At 36.1% G+C, this 22487-nt stretch overlaps 3 protein-coding genes across 5 annotated transcripts; all 3 read left to right on the top strand.

The window, feature by feature from the left end:
* The first annotated feature begins 7773 nt into the window (after nucleotides 1–7773).
* LOC126707449 (uncharacterized) lies at nucleotides 7774–14089 on the top strand. Of its 3 annotated transcripts, XR_007648960.1 has the most exons (4): nucleotides 7774–8478; nucleotides 11786–12106; nucleotides 12854–12919; nucleotides 13657–14089. XR_007648960.1 is itself a non-coding variant. In XM_050407092.1 (3 exons), exons 2-3 carry the CDS (start codon nucleotides 11872–11874, stop codon nucleotides 13812–13814), a joined length of 393 nt encoding a protein of 130 aa, XP_050263049.1. In that variant the 5' UTR covers nucleotides 7787–8478; nucleotides 11786–11871; the 3' UTR covers nucleotides 13815–14089. The 3 variants fall into 3 exon arrangements, 1 of the variants encoding a protein (XP_050263049.1); XM_050407092.1 differs by lacking the exon at nucleotides 12854–12919 and having other exon boundaries at nucleotides 7787–8478; XR_007648959.1 differs by lacking the exon at nucleotides 13657–14089 and having other exon boundaries at nucleotides 7788–8478; nucleotides 12854–13649.
* A 537-nt stretch (nucleotides 14090–14626) lies between these two features.
* On the top strand, nucleotides 14627–16234 carry LOC126705223 (uncharacterized). Its single transcript, XM_050404132.1, has 2 exons — nucleotides 14627–14664; nucleotides 15262–16234. Exons 1-2 carry the CDS (start codon nucleotides 14627–14629, stop codon nucleotides 16232–16234), a joined length of 1011 nt encoding a protein of 336 aa, XP_050260089.1.
* Nucleotides 16235–16775: 541 nt separating this feature from the next.
* LOC126705222 (uncharacterized) lies at nucleotides 16776–17822 on the top strand. The gene has a single exon (XM_050404131.1). It carries the CDS (start codon nucleotides 16776–16778, stop codon nucleotides 17820–17822), a length of 1047 nt encoding a protein of 348 aa, XP_050260088.1.
* Nucleotides 17823–22487: the final 4665 nt, after the last annotated feature.

Raw genomic sequence — 22487 nt, 5'->3', positions numbered from 1 at the left:
TCCAAACCTATCAGCACACAAACATATAGCACACATCTAAATGCATGACAATATCATTATAATGCTAATGTGATACAATGTATGAGGTTTTAAACTCATTTAAGTGAAAACCCATCCCAAAATTTCAATGAAAGCTCATCAATTTTGAAAAACCCCAAAATTTTTCAAAAACCCCAAAACCTAGGTTTCAAAACATGAAATGCATGAATGAGAAAGGATTAGAAGCTTACCAAGTAAAGAAAAACTTGAAAAAGCTTGAAGAATCCTTGAGAAACAAGTTTGGAGTGAGATGAGAGTGTTTTGGGAGAGAAAATAGAGAAGTATCGAGAGAGAGATCGAAGAAAATGATTTTCGAATCGCACAGAGGCCTTATATAGTGCAGCCAGTAAATCTTGACAGATAGAAGGTATCAAGCAGGTGTCGAGCACACCGAATGTAGAACAACTTCCTTAAGCTCGATAGATGCAGCTGTCGAGCTTTAATGATTTTGCACTCTGAACTTGTTTTCTTGAACAAACTTGAAGGCTTTAATACTTGATCTTGAAATAAGGTTTCTTGAAGTATTTAAAGACATCCTAAATCTACCCAAATACAAGTAAAGTGCGTTTTGTCAAAGGATAAGCCAATTACATAAAATCATGACATACGTTCTTAACATATGAAACACATATGTCCTAACAAGAATCATAAGCTTTCATTGGGGTTTAACTAAGAGAATAACAATATAACATATTTGCTCTTTTCATAATATTAAGGGAAAAATTGTTTAATTTTAAAGTTTAAGGAAAAATTGTAAACTACACCAAACATAAAGGATGAAAAATGTTTTTTCCCTAAGTTTTTGCTTTTGTTTTTGTGTGTAAATTATGTGTTTTTACTTAAAATAGTGTGTAAAGAAAAAAAATATACAAAAAGTCAACCCAAAAAAATTGTATGTGAAATAATGAATTTTGGCACAACAAAATTGATTAAACTAACAAAAAATTTCTAAAAACACAACAGAATGACGTAACATTTTTAAAATACCTTTATAATTTTGTTATATTTTATTTTAACTTGTAAAGAATTGATAGTTCAGCAGTTTTGAAAATATTGTGACAACATCAAGATGTCTTAACATTTTTCACACAAAAAAATGTTATGTCCATGACATTTTCACAACAAATCATAAATAGTAGGTTACTACAAGTTGTTATTGGTAGACAAAAAAATAGTTTCATTGGTAAGTTTAAATTAGAACTAATAACAATTTACCATATTTGATTTGTTACGAAAGTGTTATGAAAATTACTGTGGACAAACCAAAAATAATATAGTAAATATACTACAACTTTATGCATTCACCAAAAAAAAAAAAAAGGCCAGCAAAACAGTGAAAGTTAAACAAACCAAAACTATTGTAGCAAAATTACTATAACTTTTCTCATTCACTTTTTTTATAATATATATATATATAGAGAGAGAGAGAGAGAGAGAGAGAGAGAGAGAGAGAGAGAGAAATATACATTGTACTTACAATGTAAATTTACATTGTAAACACATAAAAATTGGTACATGTTGTACACATTTGCAAAATTTGTACAATTTTTTTTTTTTTTTTTTTGCAAATATATATAATATTTGCTACTTTTTGTGTGTATACAATGTAAACTTACATTACAAGTAAAAAGTAAACATATAAAGATCCTTTAAAAGAAAAAAATAAGCTCAAACCAAGTTGGCGAACTTGAAGGAAAAAAAGGAGGAAAAAGGCAAGTCACTAAATTAAAAATACTGTTCATAACATTATTTATGAGCCTATTTGCTCTTTTTATATATAGAAAAAAAGAGCACAAATCGATGACTGGAAAAAAATAATAATTAAAAAAAAAGCGATGAACAGTACATATTGAACAAACCAAAAGTATTATAGTTTTTACACATTCACCCAACAAGTGTCACAACATTTTCACAAAACATTTATTTTCAGTTGTGGTTGGTCACAATTTCATATTTTATTATTTTATTTTGACTTAGAAGAAATTGACACCTCAATAATTGTGAAAATATTGTGAAATTTGTTGTGTCAGTATAACAATATATATGTGGGTTCTTATAAATATTTAAAAGAAAAAAAAGTACAAACGGAAGACTGAAAAAAAAAAAAAAATGTAGCTATTGTAACTACAGTGCCACTTAAACAAACTAGAGTGGCACTGTAGCAATTGTTCAAAACTTGGGGGAAAAAATGGCTCACTACACCAAAAGGGGCATTGTAGAGGTATTGTCTCTTTTTATATAGTTAGCAGAAAAAAGAGCACAAATGGATTACTTAAAAAAAAATAAAAGTATATATTGAACAAACCAAAAGTACTGTAACTTTTACACATTCATCTAACAAGTGTCACAACATTTTTACTAAACATTTATTTTTAGTTGTGGTTGATCACAGTTTCATATTTTATTATTTTATTTTGACTTATAAGAAATTGACATCTCAATAATTGTAAAAATGTTGTGAAATTTGTTGTGTTAGTATAACAATATATATAAAAAGAAAAAAAATACAAACGAAAAAGGAAAAAAAATGTAGCTACAGTACCACTCAAAACTTAAAAAAAAATAATAATAATTTGGCTCAATAAACCAAAATGGCACTGTAGAGGTGCCGTAGAAATATATCGGATAATTCAAAGTCCAATCATATAAAATGACAAAATGAAAATATAACATATTGGATTCGGGTTCGGTGCAATGCAGTTGCCACATCATGTGAGATGTAAACATTTATTGAATTATATATATATATATATATATATATATATATATATATGTATTAATTGTATGATGCAATTGGATCTCAATCCTAACCAATCCATTAGTCAGCCACCGACAATTTTCTACACTTCAGTCAATCCCAAAAAAAATTAAATAAAAAAACTTGCACAAGCAAAACTGCTAGGATTCCCACGTCATTTTATAAAATGATAAAAGTTAAAGAGGTATGACAACACTGACTCAGTGAGGTATGATGTCTGGGTATGCAACAATAAACTTTAAATTTTGGTAGCATTATCCTTTGCGTTTTTTTTGTTTTTTTTTTTTTTGTTTCCCTTTTTCTTTTGTGATTTAGGGTGCGTTTGAATCGACTTCAAACGCATTCCGGAAATGATTTTCCGGAAAATAGGTGTGTTTGGTTGGTCCGGAAAATTCTATTTTCCGGAAATTGAAATCCGTTGACCGAAAAAATTAGCCTTTGACCACGGAAATCAATTACCGGCTCTATTTTCACTTCAAAGGATTTCCGGAAAAGAGAGAGAGAGAGAGAGAGAGCGCGCGCGCGAGGGAGAAGACCAGTGGGCGGATCCAGACACAAGCCACAACCCAGATCGCGCGATCGCGATCTCGCCGGCGGATCGCGATCTCGCCGGCGCGATCTCGCGAAGGCGAGATCGCGATCAACGTCGCGATCTCGCGACGGCGCGATCTCACGTTCGCGAGATCGCGCCGTTGATCGCGATCTCGCCTTCGCGAGATCGCGCCGGATCGAGATCGCGATCGACGGCGCGATCTCGGATCCGCGATCGCGATCTCGGATCCGCGATCGCGATCTCGGATCGCGATCGCGCCGTGGATCGCGATCGACGGCGCGGTCGTCGGACTGAATTTGTCGCCGTGGATCGCGATTTTTTCCTGGGTTGTGGGTTGTGTTTTTCTGAATTTGTGTTTTCCTTTCTTTTCCAAACAGCAGAAAATATTTTCCGGAAAATTTTTTGAAGTGCAACCAAACACCATGAAAACATTTTCCTTTTCCGGAAATTAGCATTTCCGGAAAATATGTATTTTCCGGAAAACGTTTTACAGCAACCAAACACAGCCTTAAGTTTTACTGTGAGAACGGCTCCAATTTTTTTTTTCTTTATCATCATTGACAGCATGAAAGCAAAAAGAGAAGAAGGAATAAACCAAAAGAATAAAAAATGAAAATATAAAAGAGTCACGTTTATTAAAAAAAAAAAAAAAACTGTAGTGTGCGTATTTTTTTTTTATTAAAAAAGAAGAGTCACGTTTAAAAAAAACTAAAATATAAGCATTTATTATTTCTTTAAGAACAAATAAACGAACAAATTAATCTAATTTAAAGAGCAAAACCGAATATATAGAAGAGTCACGTTTAAAAAAGAACTGTAGTTTGCGTAATTTTAAAATATTAAAAAAAAAAAACAGAAAAATAAGAGACATTTTTTTTAAACTAAAATGTAAGCATTTTTTTTAGGATAGTTCCAAAAGTTGTAAACTAACAGTTTTTAGCGATTATTTGTATTTTCCAAAAAAAAAAAAAAAAAAAAAAAAAAAAAAACGATCTAATTTAAGAACAAAGCTTAGAAGAGTCATTTTTATAAAAAAGAATTGTAGTGTTCGTAATTAAAAATGAAAAAAGAAAAGAAGAGACACATTTAAAAATTATGTATAAGCATTTTGATGAAGTGTAAACTCGTCAGTCGTAGTAGGCAAATGGAACTCCCCGTCAGCACCTGGGTATCTTCTAAAAGGGGTCACCGGTGTGGTGCCTACCACCATGGTTTTCAGACCCAGACCGTTCATTGAACCGTAAAAGGGAGAGGTTCAAGGTTTTTGAGGTCAAACCGAGGTCGAACCGGGGTCGAACCATGATGATGTCATAATTAATTTAATAATTATTTTAAATATATATAAAACATTAAATTAATAAAAAATAGAAAAATTAACTAAAATAGTCTAAAACAAATATATATAGTATTTTTTATAACATAACTTTCATAATACAAATAAAAATTATTAAATTCTAAAAAAATATAAATAGCTATTAAGTTTCTAAATTATTTTTAAGTTATGACAAAGCATACTTGTTTAAAACTGAAGAAGGTGGATGACAAAGCATACTTTAGTACCCAATAATTTTTATTTTTTGAAACCCAATAAAATAGTTAAGTGACAAATTAATTTATTTACTCATAACCAAGCCCATTTGACTGGGGGTCTTTTTTTATTTTTTCCCAAGCCCATTTGAATAGTTACCGTTCACCATTTATCATGAATTTAAAAAAAAAAAAAATCAAAAGCTAAAAAAAAAATCAAAAGCTAGATCTGACTCCATGCATTTATTGTTAAAGTTAAATAAATAATAAAACCCAAGAAGAAGTGCTTGATAGCAAGCAAGATTGTGACAGCAAGTAACTGAAGTAAGCACGCAGCAGCAATGCCAGCAAAGAAGTCTCCGGATAAGAGAGAATGGGGTTGAGCATGAATGACGAAAAACCATTTATGATGAGGACGCCCTTATCCATCTCACAATGACTGCTTTCCAAATCTCCACTATGCATATACCTTGAAAATAAAATAAAAAAGACCTTCATGACATCAGCAGTTATATCATAGAAAGCAAATCCAATATAGAGAGAGAAAAGCAATCACGTAAGAAGAACAAGACCACTAGTGGTGACTGGTCCAACAAATATAAATATAATTTGAGAATGGCCAGAGATAAGAGAGAATGGGGTTGATCATGAATGACGAAGAGCCATTTATGATGAGGACGCCCTTATCCATCTCACAATGACTGCTTTCCAGATCTCCATTATGCATATACCTTGAAAATAAAATAAAAAAGACCTTCATGACATCAACAGTTATATCATAGAAAGCAAATCCAATACAGAGAGAGAAAAGCAATCACGTAAGAAGAACAAGAAGAAGAAAAACCCATAACAAGAACTTGAAACTACTGCTTCAAAAAGTTACAATACTTATTGTAAAATTTATTTTTATATATCTAAAAGGTGGTGGATTCTACATATATTATACAAGTAGTACTCTCCCTCTCTCTTAGTGGGGACTAGGCACATAAAGTATTCATGGAATAACATCACAAGTGACTGGTAACCATATTTTGTATCATTCTAAAGTTGGCAAGCACTAGCAGCAACAGCTATTGCTACTCCCAACCCTGAAAGAACCAATAAACTTTAGAGGCCTGATCTCAATTCATAAGAATCCAGCAGCCTTATTTCTATTGACATAATATTGCTAACTATTTTTGAAGAAAACTTCACTATAGGTGAAATATAATTGATCAACGCATCCATTGATCCTTGTCAATCAGACAGCAGCGTTATTTATTATCATTTGCATTCTACATCAATGCAAATGCTTATACCTTATTAACTTGCTTTGCAATTGGAACTCGTAGGGAAAGCCTAGGCTTTGGCAATTGGTCTGCAACCAAAATGTAGAAGAGCCCCATGACTCCTGTGTGCCTTTGGGCGCTACTGTAATTAGATTCCAGAATCAGAGTCTCCCCAACATTTATAACCAGCCTGGTTGAGGATAACAAGTGGACATTCCTACAATATAACCAGCCTCATTTCCTGCTTCCTTCCCTTGTCCATAAGTTGGTATTGAAGAACATAAAACCCGTCCATCCTGAAACTCCACACAAAAGCATGAGCAAAAGAAGGTGTTACATGATTAAACTCCTCAAAATATGACAAAAATTTTCACAGATGTGTGGTACTATATGATTGAAAGGAAAGATAGAATCAAATAACTAATCCAGAGCTATAGGAACAATAAAATTTTGAAACCCAAAAAAAAAAGTATATAGAGCACATGCAGATCACGATGAAGTTCATAGCCTAATGCAACATGAGATTTTATTGTGATTTTGATTTTTTTTTTTTTTTTTTTTTGATAAGTAACGTAAGAAATTTTATTAGAAAAAAAAAAAAAAAACAACCAAATACACTGTAAGTGTACTATAGTGGCACAAATTTGTCGTGAATTATAAAATATCTTCACAATAGTTTATTCAGTGTAACTAAATTAAAAAGATTCTAGCTACACATCCAACTATCTAGTTGGTCATAAATATATGGAGAAATAAAGTATGGAAAAAATATGAACGCGTGTGAACTACTTTTGCTTGTGATAGTGACAATTCCTGATACATCTCCATAGAAGATCATCAAATCGGGTAAGTATTATGATATTCCACAAGAGATCAACTGATATATCAGGTAACAAAGAAAATAAGAAATGTGTCACTCATATCACTACAAACAGATAAGGTAAGTGTTGAATCACCTCTCCATAAAGAGTTGAACCGATACCCCCCGAATGTTGATGGGCCACACCGTAGATGATATAACCACCGATTGGCATAAGGAGGCTTATCCTTTTGGAGTCAGTGCACCTAATATCGGTCATACCAGATGTACTACAAGGCTCAATGTTATACTCAACCTGTCCCAAAGAAATTCTATTGTCATTAAGAAAGAGTATTGAATTAACAAAAAATACTAAGAATGCAACAGAGTACCGATCTGTTGAATGAAATTTCAATTTTGTACCAGTTCTTGGTTTTTGAAACTTACACTTCAAGATTTACTAGATTGTTACATGTTTTTTGAAACTTATTTCACTTCAAGATTTATTAGATTGTCACAACTTAAATGAAGCAAGCAAATCATTAAGGGTGAGATATTAAAAAACAGAAAGCTCACTAAGATGCAGCTATAAGAAAATTTTACTCATATTTGCAAATAAAAAGTTGAAAAAGAAAAACAATAAATTTTGTAATTTTATGCATTGGTTAGTTCGAATTCTAGAACTACTCTTCTTTTTTTCTTTTTTCTTTTTTTTTCCTAGCAAATCTCACCTATACCATTGCACAGAAAATAAATGAAATTAAACATTTTAATTATATAGTACTAAGAGAAGAAAAGAAAAAAAAAATTCAATTCCTTAATTATGCATTTCCTATTTTACTATTCAGTCTATAAAATATTTTTGACAATTCTATATAATATTTCAAAACAATTCACAAAAGTAAAGCTGAAAGTAGTGTTTGGAAAAATTTGAGTTGAGACCCAATGGAGAGATTCTTATACATAACAACATAAAAGCACCCACTGCTCTCTATTCTCCTTGCTTTCTATTCTTGTACAGTTTTGTCTTTTTTTATCAGAAACCAAACAGAAAGTATGTTTGAACAAAATTGTAAAATTCAAACATTGAGTAGAACAACATTTTATATAAAATAGTAATAATAGAGAGAGAGAGAGGGAGACCTGAATCATGGATAGTATTTACCTTGCATCAGGATTCAACAACACAAGATAAAACAATATCTAAGAAAGGGTAAATTGTTATTTTGTGATTTATCTAACAATTTGTGTGTATTTGAAGGTTTTGAGAATGATTCTTCAAGTACAAAAGATGAAAATAATGTTGGGAGTCATGGTGCTTCTGGTAGCTCTGTAGGTATCAAGGTAGTTATTGTATGCCTTGGTGGCTGTTTTTTCTTTTGCTAGCTTTTATTCAAGATATGGCAAAAAAAGAAGAGAGAAGAGCAGCATGCTTGTCTTCTAAAGCTGTTTGAGGATGATGATGAGCTTGAGGTCGAAATTGGTATTCACGACTGAGATCCTTTCTCATTCATGTCTTGACTATAATCAAGAGGTGTGCCTCATGGCTTTTGTTTTGTCTTTCATTTGTAGCGATCACTGCTTTGTTGATATAGGTTGTTTGAAACTTTATATTTACAGCTTTTTTCTGCATGATATCTTTATTGAATACCGTGTTGTAGATCTTATACTGATTATGGTTATAGGTGATCTATTCCAAGGGATTATCGGTTTTTCCAAGAAAGGAGTTTTGTTGTGAACTTAGAGTTTTTCAAGGCTTTGGCAATACAGTTCTACTAGCTCCTCCTCATCCCCCCTTAATTCTATGTGTTATACTGTCATTTTCTTATGTTAACATTTCCTGCTTCTAGTACATCTTATTGTGAAACAATGATGTTATTGCACCCCACATATTTGCACTATGATAGCAAATCAACAAGCTCTATCATTTTCTACTTTTACAAATTAAAATACAATGTAAGAATATAAATGCACCACCGCTATATAGCTTGTAAGAATAACCCATGAACTGTATATGGACATTGAACAAGCAGGGTAAAATTAGTTGTTGGAGAACACATTAGAGGAAGTATAAACACCTTCCAAATTTACATCCCAGATTATGGATGATTACACCCCTTTTCACTGATTGATCTACTTCCAGATACATTTTAGGCAATTCTAACCTAGGGCCAGCCATCCTCACCAAGCTTTTGGAATACATGGCATAATGATGATTTATAACTTATAAGCAATTTTACTATCAACTTGCATTTGAGAAGGAAATCTTATATTCTGTCACATGATTGGGAGTATTTAAGACTATTAAGGATTTAATCATTATCTATGGGGACCTTGAGTTTATATTATATATATATATATATGAACATTGCCTTTGAAGCAAAATTGTGTTTTTGAAACAAAATTCTTATTGTGTAAAATCTGGAGGGGACATATTTGGAACAAGATGATTGGAAGTTGTCTAAGATAGTTTGGCATGTTTTATTCAGAAAATGATTGTTATGGTTCAACCTGAAACAAAAGCAAGACCAAATAGAATGTGGGCTGAGTGGTGAGAAATAATATGATGGTCTTATGACTAAATGAAATAAAAGAATGTTCATGGCATTGGTTATTTGTTGGTTGTGCAGTCTATGATTCCTTGGAATAAGAGAGTTGCTGGAGTAGTTAATTGTTAGGTGCAATATCACAGTAATTTTGATGGGGAAATGAATATTTATTTCAATTTAGGACATTCTTTCTCTTCTTGGTAGCATGATCAGTGATTTTGATGATGTTGGTGTCCCTTCACTATGGTAGTTTAAAACATCAACTAGTTTCTCTCTTTGTTCTTCTACATTTAAATAGAGGTAAGAGTCTGGTTTTGCTGGGAAAAGAAGAAGAAGAGAGAATTAGACAAAAAAGAAAAAGATTATCATAAGAAAATCTAATGCATATTTTGTATTAAAATACTTTAGATTGGTTTTATGAGTGATGATGATGTTGGCAGTTTGCATTTTCATTTTGAAAGTTTAGGACTACAATAATGAGCTATATGGTTTGTCTTCATTTTTTATTCAGTTGGATGATACTATAGGAAAGTCAAATGTGTATTTTACTATATTTTGAGTAATCAAATTAAACATAAATATAAATTTTTAATCATTGTGATCAAGTTGGAAGGCTTTTCAAATTATTGAAGCTGTAGCTGCACTAGAGCACCCCCTTAGGGAAGTAAAGGCTTTTCAAATGTAAATAGCCTCAATGCATATTTTTAGAAGTCTACATTTTAGATCATTATTACTCATTCTTAGGGAATTATAGAAACTATTAACTGACCAATGGATAAGACTATGTACTTCAAGATCTAGCTCACCACAGAAAGAAGCTACAGGGGTCTGGTCTCCTGCCATTTGTTGTGTAAAGATCAACTTTAAAATTAGGCCCAAGAAATTAGTCATTTTGATGCAGAAATTGGTGGTCATGAGGTATGTTGGAAACCTTGTGATTTCTGAGGGGAAAGCAACCAGTTATAGCTTCCTTAAATGGAAGATTCTTCGTAGCCCCCTGGGATTAATCTCATGGAATATGTGAGTTTCAAGCAGAGCCCTCCCGGAGGGTCACTTTATTCTCATCATAGAGCAAATAGGTAGCTATTCATTTTTGTTATTAGTTTTTCAGGTTCTCTTCTAATGGACTGTCTGTTTGAAATGCATTATGTAGTTCTCTTGAATTTGTAGCTATTAGATTCTTCTGGCCAATTTTCATCCTAGGCTTACAAAAACTTTTACCTCAATTACTTAGCTAAAAAATACAATATCCGTGTTGACTAGAGACACCAAATATTTCTTGTCAAGAAGATGACATTGGGTAGAAACAGTGTGATGTTAGACTTAGACATAAGCTGAATCTTGTATGGCATGTTGGTATAACCAAAACTAAAAATGCCTAAAACTAAAAATGCCATGTTGTTTGCATAAATTAGCATATGTCATTTTTACCCAAAATGACATGTTATTCTTGTCATAAACTCACATGTTTAGCCCCATGCGTTACTCAATTGATTTTCTGACATAGAAGAGGGAACTTTTTTTTTTTTTTTTGGATAAGAGGGAACTTAAAAGTTAAAACATTACTTAGAATCAACATAACAATTCAAAAATCAAAAACATCGTTTAATCAAACCAAGCTGTAGGAGTATACATATTAGGGACAATTATTTTATATTGGAGCAATATTTTTTTCTTCTTATAACCTATCCAAAAAAAAGATATTTCTTCTTTTAACCTATCCAATAAAAAGATATTTCTTCTTTTTTCTTATAGCAATGCACTCAATATTACGTTGGGGGTGGGGGGAGGGGTGATATTACATTTAGTGTACAAAATAATTACTTATTACTTGTAACTTAGGTATTAAATGAATTGAGTTCTATATAGGCAATGAATTGATGAGTTCCACACTGAGTCAACTAATCCACCACCAAATTGGGAGATTTTTAAGTTATCTAGTAGCAGTTTGGTAAGAATTATAGCGGGCTGAGAGCTTGAGACCAAATTTTCATAGTCCCAAAACTCATACAAGCCGTCCATGATCAAAGATTTTGCATTCAGACAAGAGTTTGACAAGTATGAAATTTGCTTTACCAAGTGGGTTTAGCAAACTCCACTCCTTTAAAAAAAAAAAAAAATTATTATTACCGTAATCAACAAAGAGGCAATTATTAATGCACATCCAAACTAACTTTGATATTGGCTATTATTTCATTTTGTCCTTTGACATTAGCGATGAGAGCTTCCATGAGATAATGATGCCTCGTAATCACTTAGATGGAGTGACTATAAATTTACCTAAACTTGCAGTGTACAAGGGATTGCCGGCTAATTTCGTTTTCGCTCATGATTTTGGCAATGTGCGTAATGGGCGTGTCTTATGCCACGTATGGGTTATGGAGGAGTATGGTGTGCCCGAGTCTTGGACTAGAAAATTTGTGATACCAATGAAATGGGTTCGGTGGGAACATTTCTTTGGCTGCACTAACAATGGTGAACTTCTCATTAACAATGCCACTGGGCTGGTTTCAATTGACCCTGAGAGTCAAAATCAGAACATTCTTGCAATTGAAGATGCTAATTGGGTGGCTTTCTCAGCTTCAATGGAGAGCTTGGTTTTACTTGATGGGGGTAAGTAAATGTGAAAATTAACTTTAGCTATTATATCACTCTCAGTTTTACCACCATCATTGTGAAAAATAACTTTAGCTAGAATAGCTAAATTTGTATATACCTTTAGCTAGTACTTTTCATGCTGAAACTAAGGTTGTAATTGTTTCCATCCTTGAGTTTAAGAAATCTCTCAATATGAATGGGTGAAGTTAGCTAAATTGCATTTGAGGAATGATAGTTGAAAATGTTAAATTGAGGTCAATCTTATTGATTTTTTTTTTTCTCTTTTCAGTGTGCATTTCTTATAAGCAAATTTACAGCTTGAGAAGAGAATGCTAGGCTTAGGGTTGCCTTTTGCTAATCCTTGGCCCTGTTCTAATAATTCTAACTTAAGTCAATTTTGGAGTTTAAATTATCACCTGCACTTTTTTATTCTTTGTTTGTTTCTTTTCCTAGGCTCTCTCAGCAGCCGAATAGTGACTGTCATTAGTTAGGATTTTGGACACAGTTTAATAATGATTAACTTTTTTGTTTACTTGATTTTGTTCAATATTGGCTTTGCTTTGTGTCTCATTTTGTTTGGTTCTTTTTTTTAGCCTCTGTCTGATGGTTGCTGTGAAATGGAAGGAAAATGATTGTTAAGCCAGTGTTAATATTAGTTTACGCACTACCAGTTAATTGAATTAACATCAGTAGGGACTAGATAGAATGTGGAGGTTGCAAATGTTAATAGTTTTGATGTGTTTTTGTACTGTCTACCTGCAGGAGGATTGTTTAGCTGTTTGTGTCTATGTTTGGTGAAAGTAATTGTGGGTAACAATGTGTATTGAGGTTTGGGAAAATTTTCATTGAGTACTGTCTACTTTATTTTTTATAGATTTTGTTATTATTGCTGAGAATATCTCACAATTCTGTGCACATTGTAGGTGTTATCAATGTTACAAGTAGCAACGAGACGTATTTAAGAGTATACCATTATAGTTGGCAACTCCAAAATGTGCTTAAAATGGGGATTTCAGATAGCTAAGCAATTTTGTTCTTTAGTTCCATAGCTATTTCTGATAGAATATTGTTGTCAAATGTTCTCAAGTCCAACAACTAGCAGTAGTTGAAATTATGCTTCCTTTTAGAAGTTTAAAACAGTGGAATCCTGGTTGATCGTATTTAACAGTGGAAGAAACAAAAATTGCGTTAATATCATTAGTAGGTGTTAATGTTGCAATGAAGTAGGACAGATTTGAAGATATGCATGTGTGATTTTAGGATAGGAAAAGTTTCTGTATTATTATTGTTTTTGATAAATAATAAAACTTCATTGAAAGGAAATATCAAACACAAAGAAATGTCTTGTGTGCTGAGGAAAACATGAAAACCACAAAACTAAGATGTACTTTTATTATTAACAGGTACAGTTTTTTTTTTACTATTGATTTATAAGAGATCTAATAGTTGAAAAATACACCATTAGCCATGTCATCACTAAAATTTGTTAATGGCCACCTCAACTGACTTATTTAATGGCACCTTATTTTTCTCATGCTCATTCATTACTCAAAATGTTTACACAGATAGAGAGAGTGAGAGAAAGGAGGAGGAGGAGGAGAAGAACTCCAATGTTTGCTCCATGGATGACCTAGGCGGTGCTTTGAGCAGCGTTGGTGGCCTAGGCAGTAGCAGCAGTGGGCTGGGCAGCAGTGGCGATGGCCACAGCAGGGTGACTTCATAAAAATTAATTGGAAACTTCCTTGGTCTCTTTAGCTTCCTTTACACTGGTGGTTTTCTTGTGGCAGCTTCTTTTTAGAGCTTTCCCTCTAGGAACTGTTCTTGCTAGCAGAAATATAACCACTGATACGACCAAGGATTATCTTAATTTAGGGATGAACACAATTTACTTTCGTACAATTAAGACATAAATTGTTTGTTGCTCTGTTTTTCATTTGTAATAGATGTAAAAATAGTATTTCTATCTAAATTATGGGCATAAGTTTTTCTGCATTGGAATTAGATGTTACTGCTACAAAGTTCATAAAAAAAAACTTTCCATTCAAGATGATCTTTTGAGGGAGCACTCTACTACCTGTTGATGATGAAGGACTATGTTGCCAACCATCAATACAACCGGTAAGGTCTAACTTCCAAACTTGATCGGTACAAAGGGTAGTGTAATAGCTAATACAATAGATAGATGAGTCTAAAACTGCAAAGTAACTCAATCTCTCAACCTCTGTTACCGAAAACAGATTGAGCATTTGCTTTTGCTCTGCGTTTGTGTCTGGTACTTCAATGGAATACCATTCTATCTGCGTTCAATGACTCCATTATTCTATCTGTGTTTCAATGACTCCATTATCCGTCACTGAAGGTGGTTTGAACCAGTTGAAACCACTGAAAACGATGACGGGTCTATCTTCATATGGCTTCAATAGCCTTGACGTAGGCAAACTTCCCTCAGCCATAGCAGTAGCAGATAGCTTTTCTTCCGTTTTGATTGAAGATGTTACATAAGGGCTTGGGTTGGGAGCTGGGAATAGTTTATACATGTCTGACAAGGATCTCCAATCCTATTGGAATTTGGAGTAAGTACTTCAAGGTTTCTATTAGAGAATTTTTTTTTTTTTTTTTTTTTTTTTTTTTTTTTTTTTTAAGATGATTCTGGTAGTGATTTAAAAAAAATAAAACACCAACCCCTAACCCCCAAAAGAAAAGAAAAAAAAAAAAAAAAAAAATCTAATCTTTGACATTGTTGCTAACAAAAGTTACACATATATCAACCCTGTTCTTTTTCCAAAGCTGATGAAGCAGTATTGTTGGCAGCCATGAGACCCTTGAAATAGAGAGTTCAAATAATATTGTAAAACAATTTATGTGTTAGTTTTTGTTGTGTTGTACGGTTTTGATTTTAATTTTTTATTTTATTTTTATGGGAACGGTTTTGTTTTTGTTTTTTTTTTTTTTTTTTTTTTTGGTACAGGGGTTTTTGAGTTTTTGGATTCACACTTTCACGTTTGTTTTCTAGGTTGTAGGATTTTAAATCCTAATCCTAAAACGTGAGTGTATTTTATATTGCAGTCTAATTAAAAAATAAAACAAATTATAATAAGGTGTAAATTTGTGAAACTTGCGAAGCTAATATGATGGTTTTATGACTGAATGAAATAAAAGAATGTTGATAGCATTGGTTGTTTGTTGATAGAATGTTCGAAAGCCATTATTGTGAAGTTGGTTGGCAAATCTGTGGGTCTCAACTACCTTCATTCCAAGCTGAGTCAGCTGTGGAAACCATCGGGAAGGCTTGACTGTGTGGACCTTGGTAATAATTTCTTCCTAACTCGTTTTTATGTCAAGGAAGATTTGGACAATGTACTAAGGAATGGACCATGGTTTATAGTAGACCACTTCCTCTCCCTCAGGCCATGGGAACCATTTTTTAAGCCTTCCTCAGCGAGCTTTTCTCTCATTGCTGTTTGGATAAGACTTTACGAGCTTCCTATCGAGCTATATGAAGCGGATATTCTCAGGCCAATTGGCGAAGCTATTGGCAAGGTGCTTAGAATTGATAGTCACACGGCCATGGAGGCTCGAGGTAAGTACGCCAGGTTGTGCGTTCAAATTGATGTCAATAAGCCGTTGGTTAATACTATATTAATCGGTAAGTTTGAACAAGTCGTCTCCTACGAAGGTATCCACAAACTTTGCTTCGCCTGTGGAAGGGTGGGTCATCGCCAGGAGGCTTGCCCATACGTGATTCACAGAGGTAAACCGCCGGTAGCAGCGGAGGAGGTGAATAAGGACGGACTGGAAGTTCGCTCACACAATTTGCATGAAGCCTGCGTCTCTGGCAAATCCCATGCAATGCCAAAGGTGAGTGGAGCAGAGGACATTGAAGGACAGTATGGCCCTTGGATGGTAGTGACTAGGAAAAAACAAATTCAGAAGGGAACAAAGAAAGGATCCGCTCCTGAGGGGTCCACCAGATCAGCATGGAATTCTACGCATGCCCAGGCAGCTGAAGGCGTTAGCAATGCAACCATTTTAAAGTCCCAGCCCACTGCGAGGCCAGTTGATAGGCCTAATGGGATTGGGCTGAAGGCCCATTCAGGTATGGGCAGCAGTCATGCTTTACCTCCGCAGGCCCAAAGAGGTTAGGATAGGCCCACACATGCCCTATCAACCCAGAAGAGCACTCTTAGATTATCTGTCAAGGGCATGAAAGGAATTGCCCGAAACAGAAGTGCATCTACACAAAGTAGTGGCGTCGGTACCTCTCATTCCCAACCTCTCATCCCCTCTGCCAATTCTAGCCTTCTCCCCAACCATGATCCCGGCTCATCGTCAAGCTCTCCCTTCAGGTTCGCGGCTTCCACCAAACCTGAAGCTCCCGCTCACAATCCCGATCTGGAGATCAGCTTCGATTCTCTATATGCTCAAGAACCATTCCGTCTCCATCTCGGTCTGGGGAATCCAATACACCTCCAAGCTCCTACAGGTCTTCCAGCAAGCCCTGAATCTCAATCCCTTCCCTGTAACTCGAGAGAGGGAGATGGGTGTGTTCGAGAAGAAGCTGACACTATGCTTAAGATGGAGACAGATGCTGGAGATAATGGCGACGATCAGATGGAATCGGAGGAGGGTGGCGGTGTTGTGGCCGCCTGTTGATAAGTGCCTTACCCCAACCTATCATCTTACTATGAATATAATAATCTGGAATAGTAAGGGCACTCTGAAGCCCAACTTTCAGAGTCACATTCAGGACCTTACCCGGATTCATGATCTGGCCATTTTTGTAGTCATAGAGACCAAGCTTGGAGGCAGGAGAGCTAAGGAGGTTTCAGATTTACTCCTTTTTTATGGTGCTATCCACATCGACACAGTTGGGTACGCAGGTGGGCTTTGGCTTCTTTGGAACTCAGATAAAGTTGAGGCTGAGACACTGGCAAAAACTAAGCAGGAGGTCCATGTGGAGGTTAAGGTACGCTCCTCTGACTTTGCTTGGATATTCTCTGCTATATATGCTAGTCCTAGAAGTGCAGAACGTTGTGTGTTGTGGGAAAACCTCTCAAAAGCGGCTGAGCTGCATAATAAACCATGGATAATGGCTGGGGACTTCAATGAGCCATTAATTGGTGAGGATAAGTTTGGTGGAAGGGGTGTCAGTATTGGCCGATCCCTATTGTTCAAAGATTGTCTAGACAAGTGCAGTATGGTAGACATGGGTTTTTCTAGGCCAAGGTATACATGGTCCAATAAAAGAGACTTGAATAATCTCATTCTTGAAAGAATTGACAAATTCTTTGGGAATCCGAACTGGTGCTTGCTCTATCCAAATGCTAAGGTCACCCATCTCCCTCGGTGCCACTCGGATCATTGCCCGGTCCTCTTGGAGTCCAATCCCAACAGATCGTTACACCTCAACAGACCTTTCCGGTTTCAGAGTTTTTGGCTTACTGATTTATCTTTCCCCGTTATGGTTAGTCATGCCTGGAATGGCTCTAGGAAGCTTGCTAACTCGATAGACCGATTTACAAAGGAAGCCATTGTATGGAATAAATCTCATTTCGGTAATATTCATGCAAAAAAAAGGAGGTGCATAGCCAGGCTTTATGGCATCCAACGTGCCTTGGCAAATCAGCCTAGCGATAATCTCATTTACCTGGAGAACCAGATTCACAATGAGCTCGAAATGGTCCTGGATCAAGAAAGAGATTTGTGGGCTTTGAAGTCGAGGATAAACTAGATGATCCAAGGAGATAGGAATACTTCCTTCTTCCACGTCTCGGCCCTAGCTAGAAGGCGGAGGAACCATATTGCTTCTGTAAAGGATGAGAGGGGAGATTGGATAACTGGAGAAAGGGAGGTTATGGACTACTTCAGGAAGGGTTTTATTTCCCTCTACACCACTTCGCACACAGAGGCTGGCCGGTTGGGTTTGCATCACCACCAGTGGCAGAACCATCTATCTGAGGAAGATAAATGTAATCTAGACTCTGTGGTCACAAGGGAAGAAGTCAAGGAAGCTCTTTAGTCTATGAAGGCTTACAAGGCCCCCGAGCCGGACGGGTTACACGCTGGGTTCTTCTAGAGATTCTGGTTAGTTGTTGGAGATTCAGTGTTGGAGGAAGTCATGGATGTTTTTACCAAGCTAAGGGTTCTTGAGTATATGAATAAAACCCACATTGTGCTGATTCCTAAAATTCAAGGCCCTGAGGTTATTGGTAACTACAGACCAATCAGCCTATGCAATATGATTTACAAGATCATTACTAAGGTGATTATGGTGAGGGTAAGACCGCTTTTGGACAAGCTTATTTCCCCTTGCCAAGCTGCCTTCATACCCGGGAGACATGGAGTGGATAATACCATTATTGCACGGGAGCTAATTCACACCATAGGCAGAACAAAGGGTAAAAGAGGATATATGGCCATCAAGATCGACCTTGAAAAAGCTTATGATAAAATTGAGTGGGGTTTTATCCAGGAGATGCTGATAAATTTCAATTTTCCAAATAGGATTTCGAACCTCATCTTAAGTTGTGTGACTTCAGTGTCAACTTCTCTACTTTTTAATGGAGGCAGTCTTGAACCCTTCAAGCCTTCTAGAGGGATCAGGCAAGATGACCCCATCTCACCGTATCTCTTTATCCTTTGTATGGAGTATCTAGGCCTCCTGATTAAGGAAAAATGCCAGGGTAAGCTTTGGCATCCAGTCAAAGCTTCTGGAAGTGGGCCTTCTTTTTCCCATCTATTCTTCTCTGATGACCTCATTTTATTTGCCAGAGCTGATCCTGATAGTTGTGCAGCGGTAAAAGACGCCCTAACAAAATTCTGTACCAAATCAGGGCAAACCATTAGTGAAGAGAAATCCCGGGTTTTCTTCTCTCCCAACATTGATCCTGACCAAAGAGATATGCTCTCGAGTTTATTGGGCTTCCAGCAGACTTCTAACTTGGGAAAATATTTAGGTTTCCCACTCAAACATCTAGGGACCAACAACCAAGAGTTTGGATTTGTCCTTGATAGGGTAAAGAAAAAACTTGCGGGTGGGAAAGCAAACCTTTTGTCTATGGCAGGCAGAACAATGTTGATTCAAGCCTCTTCCTCCACCATCCCAGCTCATGTAATGCAGAATGCATATCTGCCCAACAAGATCTTGGAAGGAGTGGATAGAGTGAATAGAAACTTCCTTTGGGGGTCGATGGATAACTCAAAGAAGATGCAATGGGTGAACTGGAGGAAAGTCACTAGACCAAAGGATGTAGGTGGGTTGGGGTTACAAACAGCGAAGGGTAGAAATACAGCCCTTCTAGCAAAGCTCAACTGGAGGCTTCACACTGAGGGCGATGTGCTTTGGGCAAGGGTTTTTAAGGCTAAGTATGGCACAAGACAAAGAACTGAGGAGCGAATTAAGTCAAGATCGTCATGCTCCCCCACTTGGAGCGGAATTTTGAAAGGTGAAGAAGTTTTCAAGAAGGGTGTGAAGTGGATTCCGGGCTTTGAAAGTAATTTAAGTTTCTAGTTTGACTGTTGGACAAACCTTGGTCCTCTTCGACAAGTTATCCATGGTCCTCTTACCTGTGAAACCTACAATCTCAGGATCAGAGATGTTGCTGCTCCTTATGGATGGGATTGGTCAGTTATTCCCTTTGTTTTTCCCCCAAAGCTGAAAGCTGAAATTCAAGCTATTCCCACTCCTATTGTTGCGAGAGGTGGGGACAAGCTTGCCTGGAGTCACTCTCTTAAAGGTTCTTTCAATTTGGGGAGTGCTTATTGCCTTGCCAATGAGGTCCCAAATGAAGAAACCTTCGCTGGTGGGTGGATATGGAAGCTTAATGCCCTCCCTACAATTCAGAATTTTGTGTGGAAATGTATGCACAATAGTGTTGGGGTTAAAGAGTGCCTTGTGAGAAATGGGGTCTCTCAGGATCCAATCTGTCCCTTTTGTCATACTGAAAGTGAATCAATTATTCATGCTCTCCGTGATTGTGAGCTCATCAAGTCGATTTGGGTTCAGCTGGAGTTCCAAACTATTAATCAAGTTTTTTTCACTCAAAACACAAGGGAGTGGCTTGTTACCAACTGCCAACAAGGGAAGCCCCACCCAAACAGACTATCCACTTCGCAAACAATCTTCCTTTACACCATCTAGAAGATATGGAAACAAAGAAATATGTTGGTGTTCAACAACAAAAGGCCTAATCCTAATCTTCTGCAGGATATCATTATGCAGGCAGAGGAGTTTGCTCTTTGTGCGTCTCGTCCTAAGAGGTTGAACCGCAGGCTCCCTCAAAGAATCCGTTGGGATAAGCCCCAGGCCGGCTGTCTAAAGCTCAATACTGATGGAGCTTCAAATGATTTGTTGGGTAGTGCAGGGGGCGGTGGATTGATAAGAGATGACAAAGGAAGCTGGGTTGTGGGTTTCTCCAGAAGATTAGGGAAAGCAAACAGTCTAGTAGCTGAGCTGTAGGCCCTTAGAGATGGATTACTCTTATGTCTTCAATTAAACTCTCTTGAAATAGTTATAGAATTGGATGCTAAAGTCATTGTGGAGGCTTTTAACAACCCCTCATTCACTAACACTGTGATTTCCCCTCTCATTGATGATTGCAAGCTGCTGGTTTCCCAAATGCCTCATGCCCGTATTAAACATGTCTTTCGGGAAGCAAATCTGTGTGCGGATCGCTTAGCTAGACTAGGTTGTTCTCAAAGTTTAGATTTTACTCTGTATTCAAGTCCGCCTGTGGACCTTATTTCCTTTGTTGAGGCTGATTGTCGTGGTGTATTCTCGGACGGGCTCTGTCATGTTTCCTCTTTTGCTTTTTAGTTTATAAAAATTTGTTGTTTACCAAAAAAAAAAAAAAAAAAAAAGAATAAGAGTGATGCTGGAGTAGTTATTATAGTAATTTTGATGGGGAAATTAATATTTATTTTGATTTAGGACATTCTTTCTCTTCTTGGTGGCATGATTAGTGATTTTGACGATATTGATGTCCCTTCACTATGGTAGTTTAAAACATCAACTAGTTTCTCTCTCTTTATTCTTCTGCATTTAAATGGAAGTAAGAGTCTGGTCTTGCTGGGAAAAGAAGAAGAAGAGAGAATTAGACAAAAAAGAAAAAGATTATCATAGGAAAATTTAAGAGCATTAGCATGCGATGTCAAAAAAAGTTCTATTTTACTCCTTAAAACCTTACTTTATCTATTTTGTCATCTCATTTTATAACTCTCCCAACATTTCAGTTTCTATTTTTAGATACATCATAATAAAATAATATAAACTTCTTAATAAAATAAGGGTCATGCTAACGAGTGCTCTTAGGGCATTGGTTAACAATCCATTTTAGGAAAATTTTGACACAACTTTTATGGGAAATGAAAAAAGCTGTTAAAACATTAATTACTTTTTTTCTTTTCCCATAAAAACTTTCTTTAAATAGATTATTAACCAATGCCATAAGGACATTCGTTAGCATTTCCCATAAAATAAATATAAAACTACCCTCTCTTTCCTCTTTTTCTCATCATCCACAAACCTAGACCCAGAACAGAACAACCTAGATCAAGCCAACCACCGAAACTTAGCCACCACTACCACCAACAACAACCAAAACAACCACCACAATCACCCATACCACCAACCATGACAACCACAAATCACCACCAAAAAACCACCACAACCTCACCACATATTAACACCACAGACCCACCACTAAAAAACCCACCCCAACCCCCACCGCCATGAATCTACAGACTCATAGCAACAACCCACCACCACGGCAACATCATATGCACAAAAACCCACAAAAAAATCAAAGGAAAATCCACACAAAACCCACAAGCACTAAGTAAGCAAACCAGTTAGCACCAAACCAACAAACACCACCTAAATCCAACCAAAACACCGCCCAAACGTTGACCCCAAATGACCAATCCAAACCCCACCAAACAACCGACCCAAAATCCACCCACAGCCATCGATCGACCGAAAACTCCAACCACAACCACCACCGACCCAAACTCCGATTTGTTCTAGCATCGAAACCCACCACCTAAAATCACCAGGATCATGGGGGAGAGTTGTGAGAGAAGAGAGTTTTAGAGAGTTGAGAGAGAAGCGAGTTGCAGAGGGTCACAGAGAGAGAGAGAGAGAGAGAAATGAAGAAATTAATATTATTTGGGTTTAGAAACTCGTGAACAGTGGGTTGTAAATATAGGTACCTACTGTTTACGGGTTCTAAAATTTTTAGGATTTACATACTGAGTTGAAGCACTTTTTTGAGCTCTTAGTTCCTAAAATAGCAATTGGGGGTGTTTACATGGTTACACCCCCAATGCTAGTGCTCACATATTTTGTATTAAAATATTTTAGATTGGTTTTATGAGTGATGATGATGTTGGCAGTTTG

This window comes from Quercus robur, chromosome 11 (genome assembly GCF_932294415.1).
Source record: "Quercus robur chromosome 11, dhQueRobu3.1, whole genome shotgun sequence".
Taxonomy (NCBI): Eukaryota; Viridiplantae; Streptophyta; class Magnoliopsida; order Fagales; family Fagaceae; genus Quercus; species Quercus robur.
Note: the sequence above shows the minus strand (reverse complement) of the source record. Positions and strands in the feature narration are given on the sequence as shown.

What these genes read in the sequence shown, in the direction of transcription:
- LOC126705222 (XM_050404131.1), top strand. Translation starts at nt 16,776, where the DNA reads ATGAATATAATAATCTGGAATAGTAAGGGCACTCTGAAGCCCAACTTT.
- LOC126705223 (XM_050404132.1), top strand. Translation starts at nt 14,627, where the DNA reads ATGTCTGACAAGGATCTCCAATCCTATTGGAATTTGGA. An exon ending in CAATCCTATTGGAATTTGGA is followed by an intron (nt 14,665 to 15,261) that starts GTAAGTACTTCA and finishes GAATGTTGATAG; the next exon opens with CATTGGTTGTTTGTTGATAG.
- LOC126707449 (XM_050407092.1), top strand. Translation starts at nt 11,872, where the DNA reads ATGGAGGAGTATGGTGTGCCCGAGTCTTGGACTAGAAAATTTGTGATA. An exon ending in CTTGGTTTTACTTGATGGGG is followed by an intron (nt 12,107 to 13,656) that starts GTAAGTAAATGT and finishes ATGTTTACACAG; the next exon opens with ATAGAGAGAGTGAGAGAAAG.